The sequence below is a fragment of the Hemicordylus capensis genome, chromosome 7 (genome assembly GCF_027244095.1).
Source record: "Hemicordylus capensis ecotype Gifberg chromosome 7, rHemCap1.1.pri, whole genome shotgun sequence".
Taxonomy (NCBI): domain Eukaryota; kingdom Metazoa; phylum Chordata; class Lepidosauria; order Squamata; family Cordylidae; genus Hemicordylus; species Hemicordylus capensis.
Window position 1 is genome coordinate 2,027,596 of NC_069663.1, and position 16,740 is coordinate 2,044,335.

General features: G+C 52.3%; 1 protein-coding gene across 1 annotated transcript in view; it reads right to left on the reverse strand.

Annotated features, from left to right (window-relative positions):
- LOC128332509 (uncharacterized) overlaps window positions 1–16,740 on the reverse strand; it is a 160,155-nt gene that overhangs the window by 1,786 nt on the left and 141,629 nt on the right. The window contains exons 2-6 of the mRNA XM_053266832.1: window positions 1,447–1,620; window positions 1,122–1,271; window positions 778–897; window positions 568–676; window positions 187–249 (exon numbers count right to left, since the gene is read on the reverse strand). Coding sequence (XP_053122807.1) covers window positions 187–249; window positions 568–676; window positions 778–897; window positions 1,122–1,271; window positions 1,447–1,533 — 529 coding nt within the window. The 5' untranslated portion in view covers window positions 1,534–1,620. The remainder of the gene's footprint in view (window positions 1–186; window positions 250–567; window positions 677–777; window positions 898–1,121; window positions 1,272–1,446; window positions 1,621–16,740) is intronic.

Sequence of the window (16,740 nt, forward strand, 5' to 3'; positions counted from 1 at the left end):
AGAGGGCGCAAGTCCTGACTCTTTCTCCCCTGCACTCTGGGAAAGCCTACTGCTGAGCATCCCTGAGGATGCAAGCGGGACCTTCCATTTGAGGGGACAGGTGGCCCATTCCAGCTCTGTGGTCCCTAAATCTAGGCCTCTCCCCTCACAGAAACTTCCCCTTCCCACCCAGAAACCGGCACTTACCAGCATGGAAGGTCTCTATGTTCCCTTCAGTGAGGATGCTGCCCTTTTTGTGGACCAGGTGACCTAAAAAACAAGGGTGGAAGGAAATGGGACCACAGTTCAGGACACTGTGCATGGACAACCCAATCATTCAGGAGAGGAAGTCCTCCCCTCTCTGCTCCCTCTGGGACTGACAATTTGAGCCATTCCTCCAGGGACTCTTATGTCACCTTGGGAGGAAATTAAGCAAAGAGACCTCGCTAACACGCACTGGGCCAGTCCTCCTGGGGAGGGAACAGCTCCTGCCCCTCCACACCCTTCTGGCTGTGCCTGCCAAGAGAATGAACCTTTGCCCACCAAGACGACCCACTAAGGGAGACCCAAAAGTCTTGTTTCGCTTACCGAGCAGCAGGGCAGCCGTTCTCCTCACTGAAGGCTGCTCGCTGCGGAAGAAGCCCAGGATCTTGGTGGCCTCCATCTCCACGGCGTCCTCTGTGCCAAGCTGCCGAACCTGGGATCAAGAGCAAAGACAAATCCCGAGTGAGCAAAGCATCGCCCAAAGGTCCTTGAGCCATTTGAGCCGAGGGATGGACAGGGAGGGGCTGCCCTTACCAGACGCTTGGCGATCTTGTGGAGCAGCTCCTGCAGGCTGTAAGAGTCCTGCGCCAGCAGCTTGCCCTCCAGGTGCCATAGGAGGGCTTCCGCCAGGAGGCTCAGATTGTCCTTCGCAGCCTGCCAAAAGAAAGACCGGAATGGGAGTGAAAAATCCTCCCAAGGGATTCCAAGAAACCTCTTAGGGGGCTTCAAGGAGTAGAGCCTGGATAGGCCAAACCACAGCGGGACAGCTCGTGAATTCACCATCCCGTGAGGCTAACTCTGGGGTCTGCCACTGGGCAGCTGGACTTGGGGAAGCCTAAACCCCTTCGTAGGGTTGGCAGGAAGAAGGGGGCCCTCACCTGTACTACCTCCAGGTCCTCATCCTCCACATGCATCAGCACCGCGATGAGGGTCGTGATGTTCTCCTCTGTACCCTCATGATGATGGTGGCGGTGCTGCAGGAGATCCAGGTGGGTCCTCATGGCTGCCCTTCGGATCTTAGCCTCCTCCTACAAAGAAGAACAGGGCTTGTTATTAGGGAGGAATTCCTCACCTCCATAATTGATGAAGAGCTTGCATGGGTCTCTAGGGGGTTTCTGGTTTCCCTTCTCCAACCCGTTCGGAACCTGCAGGTTGGCCGGCCCTCATAGAGCCGGGGCGGGGGGCTGGCATGTAAGTACTCACGTGGTGGAAGAGAGGGCGGCACAGGGCAGCCAGGACAGCATTCACCGTGGCCTGGTGTTCTGATGGACAGTGCCTCAGCCGCTCCATGAAGGCCAGGACCCCCAAAGTGGCTTCCAGACTGGAGGTCCTGAGCCCTCCCAGGATCCCAGCACTAAAATCCTGGGGTTTCTTCGCCTAGGGAGGGAAAAGGTGGATCCTTGAGAACACATGCTAGTCTACCCCCTGCTAAATGGACCACATAGCTGTCCATGTTTGATGCCGCTTGGCTTCCATCCAAGAGGGGTGAGAAGGCGGCATTGGAGCACTTGGGGAATCAGGGCTCCCACTGAGAGATGCATTCCCTTAAGGATTTCTCCTTCATCCTGTGGCAAGGGTTCCACAGGCTGAATCCTCCCAACTGGAAAAATCTTCCTGTCACACCTGGGGATGCCTAGGAGCACCAGCCTCAGGAAGGGCTCCCCAAAGAGAGGAGTCTCCATGTCTAGGGATGCTCCATGCCCAGGGATGTCACTCACTGCCTTCAGCTTTTCATAAATGTGGAGAAGACCCCTTTCGCTCAGGTAGCGGATGTTCTGGCTGGGGTGGACTAGCCACGCTACCAGGAGCATCCAGGTCTTCTCTAAGGCAGCAAAGTCTTGGTCTTTCAGGAGCAGCTAAAAGAGGGAAAGGAGCAGAAGACCCATCAGCACCTGGGGCCAAACCCTCCTCTCAGGGAAGCCCACCTGAGGAAAATGCTTCTCACCTCCACAAAGAAGGCCACCTCTGCGAGGGAATGCTCTTCTGGATCTTTATCGAGGCTGAAGAGGGAAGCCAGGTATGCCTTCAGCCTGGCCACTGTGGAGGATGGTGTCTGGAGGAGAGCCCTGCAACACACAAAGGCCCCTGCTGAGTCCTGGGCGGGAGGCCCAGAAAGAGCAGACCTGACCCAAACCACCCCAGCCCCCAGGCCTCCTGAGGAATCTCCTATTCACTCCTACTTACCTCACCAAGAGGGCCACACCCTGGAGGCAGCTCTGCGGAGAGCACAGGGATTCCCAGCAGGTCTTCTCTGGGGTCACCTGTGCCACCCTCTCCAGCAGGGTTCGGACAATCTGCGCGGTCTCCCTGCAGAGAAGAGAAGGTTGCTGTCACCACCATGTCAAGGGTGGAGGCAGTGGACAAGGGAGGGACTCCTTGCGGGGTGGCGTAGTATCAAGGGTGGAGGGACTGAGTTGGACCATGGGAGGGAGACCACAGAGGTGAAGTGACTTTATCCACAGCTTGCTTTTTAACACTGCAGATGCATGTTAAGGCTCTCTGCAGAGCCAAGAGGGCTGCAAATTCTGGGCTCTCCTCTGTGTAGCTGAGGGAGGGGACCTCCGTGCCAGAGTCACCCCAACAGGCCAGAAATGCTGCTCACCCATCAGAGTGGGACATGGGAGAAATGACCCTAGCCTGTCCTCCCAGAGTGCTGGAAGGAGGAGTTGCTGGCCCCGCTTTCCCCACCGCCATGACTTACTCAGGAGGCAGGTAATGGCTGTCTCGGTTCCCGACTCCCTTGGTGGTGTTCTGCAGGCTGGTGAGGATCTTGTTGACCAGGCCCACCAGGAGTTCGGGGAACCTTTCCTCCACCTCACTGGCATACTCCACGCTACGGATGACGTCCCCAATCTTCTTTGTTGCTCTCCCCTGCGAAGAAGAGGAGGGTCAGGCCTCAGCACACAGTCCGAGGGACGGTTATGGGTCAGGAGAATCCCCAGGGCCAGGCCAGTGCCATGGGTGTCTGCACCCACATCTGGGCCTGGAGGGTGCTGCCTTTGGCTTAGGGTGCATGAGGTCAACTGCAAGGGAAAGACATCCACAAGGGGAAAGGGCAAGTCCCCACCTCCCGTCTGAACAGTGACTGCCATCCAAGCCGCCATCTTGTGTAGTGCAGGAAAGGAGGGGCAGATGGCTGAAGTCAAGTCACCCTTGGTTTGCGCCCCTTACCTCTCCCAGATGGACCGAGGAGAACCAATCTGGGGCCAGCTGTCCTCTTCTTTCCTCTTCGCCGATGTTCCTGAGAGAGGAGAGGAGAGAGAAAAGCTTCTCAAAGAACTGTCCTGTTGGAGATGGCAGCCAGCTGAAGAAGTACACGGGCACCCAAGGAGATGCTAAGCAAAGATCTAGCCTCCCTTGGGAGGTGGCTGGCAGGGGAACTTCATCAGGCCAGAGATCTCCCAAGTCCAGCCTTTCGTTCCCCACTGAGAAGCCCTGGGAAGTGTTCAAAGGGGGCATCGAGACAGGAGCCCTCCCCTGCTCCTTCTCCCCAACACCCGCTCATGCCAACAGCATGGGGGTCTCAGAGCTCCCTCTGCTAACAGCCAGCAATAGACTTGCTGGTGTCTGTCTTGCACCTGCTGCCAATCGGCCTCCTTGGGTGAACTCCCCCTCCAGATTTCTCAGGGAGCAGGTAGGAGGAAACATCCCTCTATGGGGCTCAGACATGGGGGGGCTGCCCCTGTCCCCTGCAGCCTTCTGCTGGCTACGCTAAAATCCCCCCAGCTCCCTACTGGCTCCTCAGCTGAGACGAGGGTACCTACCTGGCCGAACTGGGGGTCAGCGGAGAGTCCCACACCTCGTCCTCGATGCTGCTGATGTCATGCATCGTGTCGTCCTCGTCCGTTGAGGAGCACTGGGGAGGAGAGAGAAGAGAAACGGGAGTGTTCCGGGGCTTGCATTGACCTTGCGAGGCTTCTGAGAGGAACCAAGCAAAAGGGATGGTTGGGAAGACATCCTGCTCTAAAATAAGACCTGCCTCTTGGTAGAAAAGGCATTTGGCATCTCAGCCCAGAAGAGCCTTTCACCACATTTTTGCCCCCTTTCCAATGCCTCAGATGCATTTCCTCCCATCCCACCAATCACAATCCCTCCCATCCTGCAGCATCTAGAAGTAGAAACATTCCATGTTCTGTCTCCTGCTGGGGAACAGGGCACTCACACACACACACACACACACACACACACACACACACACACACACACCCTAGAGCCCGTTCACATGAAAAAATGGATGATGAAATGGATCAGTTCTGACCTCCGCGGAGGACGAGTCTTCCACCGTGTAGGTGTTCTTCATCATCTTCTTGATGAGCCACTTCTTTGGCTTCGGGACTCTGAGAGGAGAAAGGAGAGACATGGCATAAGAACAGCAATGCATCCCCTGTGGATCAAGTGAAAGACACGTGTAGCCCAGAACCCAACAGTGGACAGCCAGATGCCTATTTAGTTGTTTGTGAACCACTTGAGACCTGGTTACATGTGGCATTAAAGTGTGTTTATTCAGAGAGAGAGAGAGAGATCTCGAGATTCGGAGGTTCCTTGGCTGTCATGGGTTATAATCTTCAACTGGATTCTCCTCCATGAACATGTCTAATCAAACAAGGTTCCCAGGGAAGGTGATCCGCCTCTATGATCCCTGGAGCGGCCCTTCAGCTGAGAAAGGTACCTGGGGGAACTGGTGGCATAGTCCTCTTCCGACCCCTCTTCCTCCATGCTGGCATGTGGAGTCTCGGCCCCCGGGAAGGAAGAACTCTGTGAAGGAGAGAAGGGGGAGAAATGGTTGCTTTGGCCTTCACATTGAGCTTCCTAGGCTTCAGCAGGGAAAAGGCCAGCCTGGCACCTTCCAGAGGTCATCACCGGGTGAGCTGAACGCAGGAAGTGGGCCGGAAGGGGATCGTCCCGTTCTGGACACAATTCTTCCCGCTTTCCTGATTTTCAACTTTCTTAAAAACCACTTTGGAGCCCAGGAATGCTGGCTGGAGGCGGGCGGGAGACATGGCAAAAGAGCTCTTCTCTCGTGCCCGCCTTCCTCGCAATGAGGTCGGTCGGGCTGATTTCAGGCCTTCGCGCACTCATGCAAATGGCAGAGGGGAAAGGCATCAACTCCCCCCACTCCAAGACATGCTGCGCTCCCTCACTCAGCTGGGGCCCCGATGGCTCTGGTGACTGGAAAAGACCACTTCCAGTCCACTTCATGCTTTCAGTCGGCTCCTTAGTGAGGACACTAAAGGCACGTGCAAAAACATGCCAAAACTGGGTCTCCTTTCCTCTTTCTTTCCCATTTCTTTCCCCTTTTTCATTTAGTTCATTTCTCATTGGTTTGGTTGAGTTTGCTTATTGTTTTGTATTTTTATTCATTCTTCATTTATTTGTCACTGTTTTTCAATGGTTGCCATTAAAGCAACAGGATGCTCCACCTTTAACTGTGAGATCTCGACCAGAAGTCAAGGCCATAGCCACCATCTCCTTGCGGCCATTTTCTTTAATCCTATCACCCCCACCGTGCCACCATTGTGATGCAGTGTTGTTAAGGGCATGGCTGTCCCTTTACCATAGCTTTAAGCAAACAACTGTCAGAAGATGGCCGCCCACCCGGCAGGATCAAAACTGGGGCCATTCCACATGCTCTCTACTCCTGGGCAACACGGGGGACCCACACGCCCAACCCACAGTTCTTCCGAGGGAGGGACTGGATGTTGAGGCTTCCTGACCTCTCCAAGGGATGGCTCTTGGTCAGCGGCGGTGTTTTGCAGCCTCCTCAACACGGTGCTTGGCCTCTGGACACTAAGAAAAGAAAGAAAGAAGACACATGAGATCAGAACACGAGTGCTTAGAAAGAGCTCTGCTTGATGAGATGAATGAGGCATGCAGCCCAACACCCTGTTTCCAGGAGTGGACAGCCAGATGCCTGCAGGAAGCCCACGGGCTGGGCATGGAGACACCTGCCCCCATGGAAACAACCCTCCATGCTGTTCGGAGCTTCTCTCCACCCTTGGCTTCTTGCTAAACTAACCACCTCCACCCCCAAAAAAATTGCATGGGCTCCTAAGGAAGGTCCTCTACTTCCATGAGCCATGGAGCTGCCCCTCCAGGTGAGAAAAGAGTACCTCGGGGAACTGACAAAGCTCTCCACGTCCAGCTCCTGATCCCTAGTGTTGTCTTCTGGGATCTTGGCCTCTTGGATGTCAGGACTCTGCATATGAGACAAAGGTTTCCAATGAGTGTACTCACTCTGATCTTCCTAGGGCCTAGGATTCGTAGGGAGTTTTCCCCCTGACATTTTCTTTGAGTTCATTTTTATTTCTTTAAATTATTTTGATTTTTTTTTAAGACAAAAAAACCTTATTAAAAAGCAACCATGTGTTCTAATTCTAACTGTGGTGGGAGTGCCAGGGCACAGCCACCACATGCTTGTGGCCATTTGGTTTCATCCTATGTCCAACCATGAACCTCCATTGTGATATGATCTACTGTGGTCAGCAAACTGGCCACCATCCTTCAAAAGGGCCATCAGAATCAGTTGGCTGCACTCTGGAGCTCTAGTCCAAAGACAGCATGACAGGTAGGTCTGTGAAATCTCTTTCTTTCCCTCCCCAAAACCAGCCATTAACAGAAACATCACTGCATGGGAGCTCCAGAATGGAATGCTAACTGCTGGTTGTCATTTCTTGTCATTTCTTCTGCATTCCTTTCATGGGGAATGGAAACCAAGAGGAACGGGACCCACTGGCATCAATAGTTTGGCCCAGAGAGTCTTCTTGATCCCACCCCTTCATGTCCTCTTCTCTCCTCTCCGCAGGAAACAGGGTTAGCTCAGCCTTTCCAAAGGGAGAGACAAGGTGGGCCCCTGAGTCCGGAGTGAGGGCCATCCCTCCTGCTGTGGGCTGTTTTTACCTGAGGGGACCATGATTGTCTCTACAGAAATGCCTCTTCAGTCAAGAGACCTGGAGGATCTCTGCCAGGAAGACCCTCTCCTCTCCTGACCCGTCTCAGGGTCTTGGGAGCCGTTTGATGCCTCCAATCCAAAGCACACCAACCCAGAAAGGTGGCCATTGGAAGGAGAGGCAGAGGGTGGCAGAATCCTTCCCTAGCCACGACGTTCCCACTGTAATCCTCTGGCCAACATGCAGCAGCTGGATTTCCTCCCCTTTCAGGATATGACCCCCCTCTGTCTCCTGACGGTGGAGATGCAATCTCCCCTCACCCCTCCACCAGCCCATCCACAAAAGCGACTGGAATCGTTTCCTGACCTCACAAGACCATTCGGTGTCCACGGTCTGGAGAAACCATCCATCCTCCTCAACCGTGAAGACACTGCAGGAAGAAATACAATGGCCTGAGTACCTCGGAAGAGCCTTGCTGGATCAGACCTAAGATGCATCTGTCCCAGCACTCTGCTTCCAATAGGGGACAGCCATCCGGCAGGCCTCCAGGAAGCTATCCTCTGTGCCCTTCAAGCTAGCGGACATCACCACCACATCTTGGAAGAGTGAATGCTTCTACGCAGGGGCGTAACTACCATGAGGCCGGGGGAGGCCGTCGCCTCGGGGCCCCACTGCCTTGAGGGGCCCCCCAGAGACACCTCCCATGACTCCCCATTGCCCCCTGCCCAGCCCCAAGACCCTTCAGCCACTTGCCCTGTTTGCCCTCCCTCCTTCTGGTCCTCCTGGTCGGCCATCCAAGCAGCAGGCAAGCTGCTTTTCTCCCGGGCGCCTCTCAGCTGATCGGCGGCTGGGCGGGGCTTCCAGGGAGGCCTCCGTGTAGGCCTCCGTGAAGCCTGAATTCGAGTAGGCTGGCCAGCCCCAGGAAGAAGGCTGGCAGTCCGAGTGGCCACTCCAGTTCTCTGCAGCAGACCCTCTTCTTCCCAGGCCAGACAGCTCAGCCTTGGCCAGGTAGAATGTGGATTCCTTTGGGTGGTCACACCCCGCCCCCCGCCCCCTATATCCAGGTAGGGATCTGCTTGCCATAGGGCTTGGATGGGGGGTGGGGAGACTGAGAAATCTCTGAATATTTCATTGAAGACTGATTGGAAAATTGGCTGGCTTAAAAAACCCCTCTAAAAAGTCCTAGAAGTGGCTTGTTTCATGGCAGGAAATTACAAAAACTTCTGGAACAAATTTATTTATCTATTCATTCATTCATAAATACACTTCTGTTCAAGTTGTTTTGCAACCCAGGTCTGAGTGAGAACTGAGACATGAGTGAGAACTGTGACGCATGTGTTGTGCTTTTATATTTTTCCCCCTTAGGGTCAATCTGGCCCACATGTGAATGCAGCACCTCCATTCCAGAGGAGATGTGTGTTAAAGGGCTTTCAAAGCCTCTTGTGAAAAACCTCCTGGAATCAAACTGGACTGAATTTGTTCAGAATTCTGAGAAAACAAACATAGGCTCACCCTGCATGGTTGAAAGTCTCCTTTGCTAATCTGCAGCAAGGGGCCCATTTGAATAATAAGTGTTTCTAGTGTGTTCTAGGCATTAAAAGTAGCACAAAGATATAGTATTCAATGTATATCACTATATATTGTGAAGTGTGTGTGTATTCAGTGAAATGTATTTCTTGGCAGCATACATATTTTGAAATATCAGACTTAAATCCTAGGAAGCCTGGGGTGTGTGTAAGCCCTGGACTTTGTGGGGGGGGCATTTTAAAATCTCTTCTCAGGGCCCACTCCAACCTTGCTACGCCCCTGAGCGAATTTGGCTCCGTTCTTAGAGCTCTACTTTGAAAACGGAGCACAATGCAGAGAGCTTCAGGATTGAAAAGGGAGCTGCATCTGCTGTCCACAGAGCCACCACCAGGTATTACTTGCTGGCAGACTGGAAGTCGCTTAGATGAACTTCAAGCTCAAATCCTTTGTTTTGCAAATACACCACATGAAAAAGGAATTTTTGACTTGGAAATAGTTGTGCCTGAAAGGTATCCATTTGAGCCTCCAAAGATGCACTTCCTGACTCCTTTAAAAAAAGGTTTTACTCCCATATAATTCTTCTCTCCTCATTTGCTCAATTTTGTACATCTGTTTTTTGTATGTTTTGAATGAGGACAGAAATGTGAGAATAAAAGCCCCCTGCTTACGGGGCAAAGAGGCACCTTTTTCTCTTTGTAAACCGCCCTGAGGCATTTTTGGAAGGGTGCTATAGAAATTGAATTATTATTATTATTATTATTATTATTATTATTATTATTATTATTATTATTATTTCTACTACTACTACTACTATTATTATTAAAAAAATTCTGGGCGGGGGGCCCATTTAAGAATCTTGTCTCAGGGCCCACTCCAACCTAGTTACGCCCCTGCTTCTACACAATGCATGAAGACATCATTTTTGTCTGCCCTGCACCTCTTGCCAGTCAGCGGCACTGGATCCATCCCAGATCCAGGCTGGCAAGGGGACAGAAAACCTTCCCTACACAAAAGTTCAAGTAGAAACTCTACCTCCTCGGGGAACTGATGGCATGTGCGTCTTCCAGGATCTCGTTCCCAGTGTTGACGGTCTGAATCCTGGAGCCCTCTGAGAATGACTTCTGTGGATGAGAATAGAGAGAGGAATGGGTGCTCTGGTGCCCATTTGACCTTTCCAGGGCATCTGGGGTCCAAACATCAACCCTCCTTCAAGAGGTCCTTCTTAACAGAGGAGCTTAAAGCAGGAGGTGGCTCCTTAGCACCTCAAAACCATGTCTACCAAGGTGTAACTGGGCTCAGAGAGGAAACCAAACCCAAGAATCTACTGAACCTCAGAAACCAGCTTTCCGCTTATTCCTGGGCAGTCGGGTGAGATCATGGGTATTACACAACATTTGGAGTGGCAGGATCCCGAAGAAGAGTCAGGCCTCCTGCTACATGGGACACTATGGTTTCTTTAATGGTACCTTTAATTAAGGAAAGCCTAGCTAAGTTCTTCTCTTTGCTGGGCAGAGCTCTTGGCCACTTGATGCTGCAGACCCGTGTTTTGAGGCCCTTTTCAATGACACCAGAAAGTGGGCCATGAGGAGCCAAGAAGTGGCAGTGGGGGAAGAATGCACCATCTACCCCAAAAAAGACTTTCCCACTCTAGTTCCCCTCCAGACTGCTCCCTTCCTGGATGTGTTTTCTGCTTGGTAGTCCAGAACAAAATCAAAGTCTAGAACCCTGGGGGAGGGAGTGATTTGGGGCAGGAGAGCGGAATGAAGAAGCGAGGTTGGAAGATAGGTAGACACACCCCTCTTCCCTCTCAGCACTTCCCATCCCAAAAGTTCCCATGATGCTTCCTCCATAGCGAGGGTCTCCAACCTTTGCCTGAGTCACTTGTAGTTGAGCCCGGATTGTCATTCATCCCAACCACCCAATTCACTGCTACTACCACTGCAAATATCAAGGCATATGGCTTTTCCAGACAAGTTCTCAAAGCATCCCTTCAACTTGCTAAGACTGAATCTCTAACACACGCCCTCTATTCTAGCTCGAAATGGAGTCTCTCCCACCCCCTCCCAGCGCTGCCATGTACAGACTGGGTTTTCATCCCTTACCAATGACCATTTGCTTGTTTTGGCCACGGAGCACTCTTCATATATCTCCTGTGGCTGGAAGTCACTGAGAGGGAAAAAGGACAAAAGACACAAGTGAGTGAGTGAGTGTGTCAAAGGAAACCAGATTAGCCTGTTTCCAGCAGTGGGCAGGGGTGAAGGCAAGAACCCTCCAAGCTCCTTGCAACATAAAGGTGACTTTCTTTATTTTATTTTATTTTATTTTATTTTATTTTATTTTTTTATTTATATACCCTCCCCGCTCTCCACAACATAAAGGGCTTTCTTTCTTTCTTTCTTTCTTTCTTTCTTTCTTTCTTTCTTTCTTTCCTGATTCATTCATTCATTGGATTTATATATATTTATATACTGCCTAATTTAAAAACCTCTAAAACAGCTCAGCTCCCTTGGTTGGGGTTTGGAGAGCGGCTACTGGTCAGAGTAGAGCAATGGTCTGACTCAGCATCACCTGTTCCGAGGGGCTGCCACGACCCCCTCCTCTGCCCCCCAGAGGGGCTTCCATCACTCCCCATCTCAACTGCTCCCTTTGCCCTGCAACCACTCAAGGAGGCACCAGCAGATCCAGCCCTGAAGGAGCAGCCAGCCACACCCTGGCTCCAGCCTCACGCTCTGGGTGCTGCAGGGCTCACCTGGAATCCAGGGCCTGAGAAATAGTGGGCCAGGCACACCAGCCCATGGAGCCCCACAGCCCTTCAGTCCTCAGAGAGCAGACTAGGGGACCGATCCCCCCACCCCACCCATCCTCCTTTGAAACCCTAGGGAGCAAAATGTGCACGAGAACCCTCCCTGGCCTCCTGTGCCTGAACCCCTGGATCCTCTCCCAGAACCCAGCTAGCTCAGACGGATCGGCTCTTCTCCTTTGGAACTCCCTTTGCCTGCCCCTGCTCTCATTCCTTTCTGTCTTTCCCACATTCCAATAGTCAGAACTTAGACTGGGTGCCCCTTGCAAACTGGGACCTCTTGTGGGGTTGGGCTTATTAATGTTGGGGGTCATGACTTCTATGGCAGAGTATTCAGGAGCTAATTTTCTCCCATTACAGCAGAAGTCAACAGGGTCTCCGGGGCAACAGCTTGTCCATGATAAGCAGGGAGATTCACACAAGGTTAAACTAATCTGCTTTATTCAGAAGAAGATGCTGAGAGGAAAAGACCTCTATCTGACTTCTGGCTACGTGTTGGTCAGAGAGAGACCTGTCGTGGTCATCAGGGTTACTGGTGCCAAAGGCCGATGGCATCTGGAGCTGGATCTCCAACAATGAAACCCTGGCAGGGGCCATGTTTCTTGAGAGGATCCCAAGTGGTCCTGAAATCCAAGGTGCCATAAATCAAGAATGGGCCCAGATAACCCAGGAGGAGCAGGAGGACGTACCTGAGAGGAGCCACAGGAGTTGCCTCATCAAGGCTGCCCACGCCGCGGAGTGAGGGGCATCCTTCTCCCATGTCCTGTCAAGGAGAGAGGAGAGCAGGAGTGAGGATGGGCTGGGCCAGTTCACACCCACCGGGGTCATTCCTAAGCAGCCAGTGGGGACTCCCACCCTAGATTTCTCATCAAACCGCTTTGAGAACTTTGGTGGTCTTTCCCCCACATTGGACCTCTTTAGGGCAGGGTGGTGAACCCTCCCTCTAAACCCCCTGCCGGAGGCCATGTTCAGCGCTCCCACATGGCCCCAAATGGACCAAATTTGGCATGAGCCGCAGGGGAGACAGGTTGCTCTCCCCCTGCTAAATATCAGAGTATGACCACTTTGAAGGGGTCTCTTGGCTCAGTTAGCTGAACTCCCTGGGCCCCGTGGTTGGCATGGGGCACCACCAGCAGGCAGGGTTGCCAACTCTCTCACTAATCCTGCTCCTGTGACTTCAGCAGAAGGCTGGCTTGCAGATATCAAGCTGGTGATGCATTTCCCATCTCTTTGGGCTAAGCTGGTCAAGCTTTTGCTCAGAGCAGAGGAGCCAGGCCACATCAAGAGGGGGCAATTCCCATCTTCCATAGAACCTGCGACTCCCCCTTGGCAGAAATGGCCCTTTCGGTCCTCCCTCCATCCCCCTCCTCAACATTTCATTTCTTTTACTGAAGAATGACCAGTGTTGTTTTCTTCACTCCCTCATATGGCCATCCTGCCCCTCTGAAGGGGGAAGCTGCAGGGATCTCGGAGAGACCAGGAACCCCTTCCCTTCCTCTGTGCAGGTGGCTCCACTCTGCAGTTCCTCGCTGGATGAGGTCCTGGAGGAGGGAGGGGGCTGATGGGACTCTGACCCATCGATGGGGGGCTGCTACTCCATGAAGACCCCGTGAAGATGGTCTGGGCCAGTCCCTTCCTGCCCTACAAGGTCAGCCCAGAGAGGCCAGGACAGTCTCACTTCCTAAATGTCTCCACCTTGACCCAAATCCAACCCCTGGGGGTCTCCCCACCCCCACCCCCTTCATCGAGGGGGGCAATTCCCATCCTCCACATAAGTGCCACTTGGCAGATCTTGCCATTTCTATCTTTCCTCCATCCTCCTCCACAACATTTCATTTCTTTTCTATCCTACTTTTAGTTTAAAAATATCAAAGAGGCTTACAAGCAATAAAACTTGTATTATTTCATTCTAAGCTACTGAGGAAGAAGCCTTTCAAAACAAGGTCATCATCACCATCAATCCAAAGCGGGAGGGAGGGAGGGAGGGATCTAGGGAGGGAGAGTGCCTCTCCGCAGGGGTGTTGCTGGAGACTTAAAATGTTCCCGAGCCTGATCCCTTTTATTTATTTATTTATTTATTTATTTATTTATTTATTTCATTTATATACCGCCCTTCCGAAATGGCTCAGGGCGGTTTACAATTAAAACAGGAAACATTAAAAACAATTAAAACAGAGATGCAAATATAAATACCAATTTAAAATTACTTTAAAAACAATTAAACTATCAAAACAATTAAAACCCTGAAAACCAGGTATTAAAACAATTAAAACTGATTAAAAACCCTGAAAGGCCAGGCTCTCTTGAAGGACAGTAAAGAATCAAGATTACGAATTTCCGCTGGGAGTGCATTCCACAGTCCAGGAGCAGCTACAGAGAAGGCCCGCCTTTGAGTCGTCACCAAACGAACCGGTGGTAACCGGAGACGGACTTCCGCAGATGACCTTAACGTGCGGTGGGGATCATGTAAAAGAAGGCGCTCTCTAAGATATCTTGAACCCAAGCCGTTCAGAGCTTTAAAGGTAATAACCAGAACTTTGTATTTTGCCCGGAAAAAAATTGGCAGCCAGTGTAACTGTTTTAAAACAGGCTTTTGAGCATCCAATCCAGGCATTTCCAGCTCCCAAGAATGACGAATATTTTTTTAAAGCCACCTAATGGCGATGCAGGGAAGCAACTTGCCTAGAGAGCAGGAGGCTGTTGGTTCGAATGCCTGCTGGTGTGTTTCCCAAACAATGGGAAACTCCTATATCGTGCAGCAGCAATCAAGGAAGGTGCTGAAAGGCCTCATCTCAGACTGCACAGGAGATGGCAATGGTCAACCCCTCCTGTATTCTAGCAAAGATAACCACAGGGCTCTGTGGGCACCAGGAGTCGACACTGACCAACAGCACAATCTTTCCTCTCCTTTAATATGGCCATCCTGCCCCACTGAAGGGGGAAGCTGCAGGGATCTCGGAGAGGCCAGGAGCTCCTTCCCTTCCTCTGTGCAGGTGGCTCCACTCTGCACTTCCTCTCTGGATGAGGTCCTGGAGGAGGGAGGGGGCTGACGGAGCTCTGACCCATCGATGGGGGGCTGCTGCTCCATAAAGACCCTGTGAAGATGGGCTGGGCCAGTCCCTTCCCGCCCACCAGGGTCAGCCCAAAGGGGCCAGGACAGTCTCACTTCCTAAATGTCTCCACCTTGACCCAAATCCAACCCCTGGGGGTCTCCCCCCACCCCCTTCAACAAGAGGGGGCAATTCCCATCCTCTACAGAACCGGCAACTCCCACTTGGCAGAATTCGCCATTTCTATCCTCCTTCCTCAGGCCCCCCCCCCACATTCCATTAAATTGATATCTTCCTTTTAATTTAAAAATAATGAAGTGGCTAACAAACAATAGAACTCATATAACCCCATGCAAAGCTACAGAGGAAGAAGCCTTCCAAAAAATAGAGGTCATCACCATCTATCCAAAGAGGAAGAGAGAGGGGGAGCCTCGCTGCAGGGGTGTTGCTGGATGCTGAAAGTGCTCCCGAGTTTGGGCTCTTTTCACCATCCATTCCAGTCATGCTCAAATACCAAGAATGACCAGTGTTATTTTCTTCAAGTCCCTCATATGGCCATCCTGCCCCTCTGAAGGGGGAAGCTGCAGGGAGCACGGAGAGGCCAGGAACTCTTTCTCCTGTTCTGTGCGGGTGGCTTCACTTTGTGCTTTCTCGCTGGAAGAGGTCCTGGAGGAGGGAGGGGGCTGGCGGAGCTCTGAGCCATCCATGGGGGGGCTGGTGCTCCATGAAGACCTTGTGAAGGTGTGCTGGGCCAGTTCATTCATGCCCACATGGGTCAGCTCAAAGGGGCCAGGACAGTGTTGCTTCCTAAATGTCTCCACCTGGACCCAAATCAAACCCCTCTGGGTCTCCCCCCCCATAAACTGAACCTATTTGGGGCAGGGCGGTGGACACTCACTCTGGACTCCTTGCCCGAGGCCATTTTCTGCACTCCCTCACGGCCAAAATTGGATGGAAATTTTTTGTGAGCAGCAGGAGATGCCAGAAAGTCTTCCTTTCAACGGTCGAGTCCAGAGAGTTTGAAGGCAACAGTGGAACCTCCAGCCCCATCAGGATCCGTTGCGACCGGTAAACACACCGAGGTGGGGACTCCCCCCTCCAGCAACAGCCATGTTTGAATGTACACAAGGATGGTGGAACTCCCAGGCCCAGTGGTGGGCACAAGGCACCAGTAGGCTGGGTTGCCAACTATTTACCTGGTCCTGCTCCTGTGACTTCAGCAGACGCCTGACATGCAGATCTTAAGCTGGTGAAGCAGTTTCCCATTTCTTTAGGCTAGGAATGCCTTCACCTGCTCAATCTGCTCAAGCTTTTGCTCAAAGCAGAGGAGCCAGGCTACATCAAGAGGGGGCAATTCTCATCCTCCACATAAATGCCACTTGGCAGATCCTGCCATTTCTATCTTCCCTCCATCCCCCCCCCACCTCAACATTTCATTTCTTTTAGCCAAGAAAGACCAGTGTTGTTTTCTTCCCTCCCTAATATGGCCATCCTGACCCTCTGAAGGGGGGAACTGCAGAGAGCTCAGAGAGGCCAGGAACCCCTTCCCTTCCACTGTGCAGGTGGCTCCACTCTGCACGTTCCTCGCTGGATGAGGTCCTGGAGGAGGGAGGGGGCTGATGGATCTCTGAGCCATCCATGGAGGGCTGCTGCTCCATGAGGACCCCGTGAAGCTGCACTGGGCCACTCCCTTCCTGCCCTACAAGGTCAGCCCAGAGGGGCCAGCACAGTGTCGCTTCCTAAATGTCTCCACCTGGACCCAAATCCAACCCCTGGGGGTCTCCCCCGCCCAAAAAACATTGAAACTATTTGGGGCAGGGCGGTGGACACTCACTCTGGACTCCTTGCCTGAGGCCATGTTCTGCGCTCCCTTCACGATCCAAATTGCACAGAAATTTGCTATTAGCAGCAGGAGAGGCCAGAAAGTCTTCCTGCCAACGGTCGAGTCCAGAGAGACTGAAGGCAGCAGCGGAACCTCCAGCCCTATCAGGATCCGTCGCGACCGGTAAACACTCCCGGCTTGGACCCCCCCCCCCCAGCAACCGCCATGTTTGAATGTACACAAGGATGGCGGAACTCCCATGCCCAATGCTGGCCACGAGGCACCAGCAGGCAGGCTTGCCAACTCTCTCCCTGCTCCTGCTCTTATGCTTTTAGAGGAAACCTGGCATATTCAAATTAAACCGATGAAGATTTCCCCATCTCTTCATTTTCATTGCAGCAAAAGCTTCAT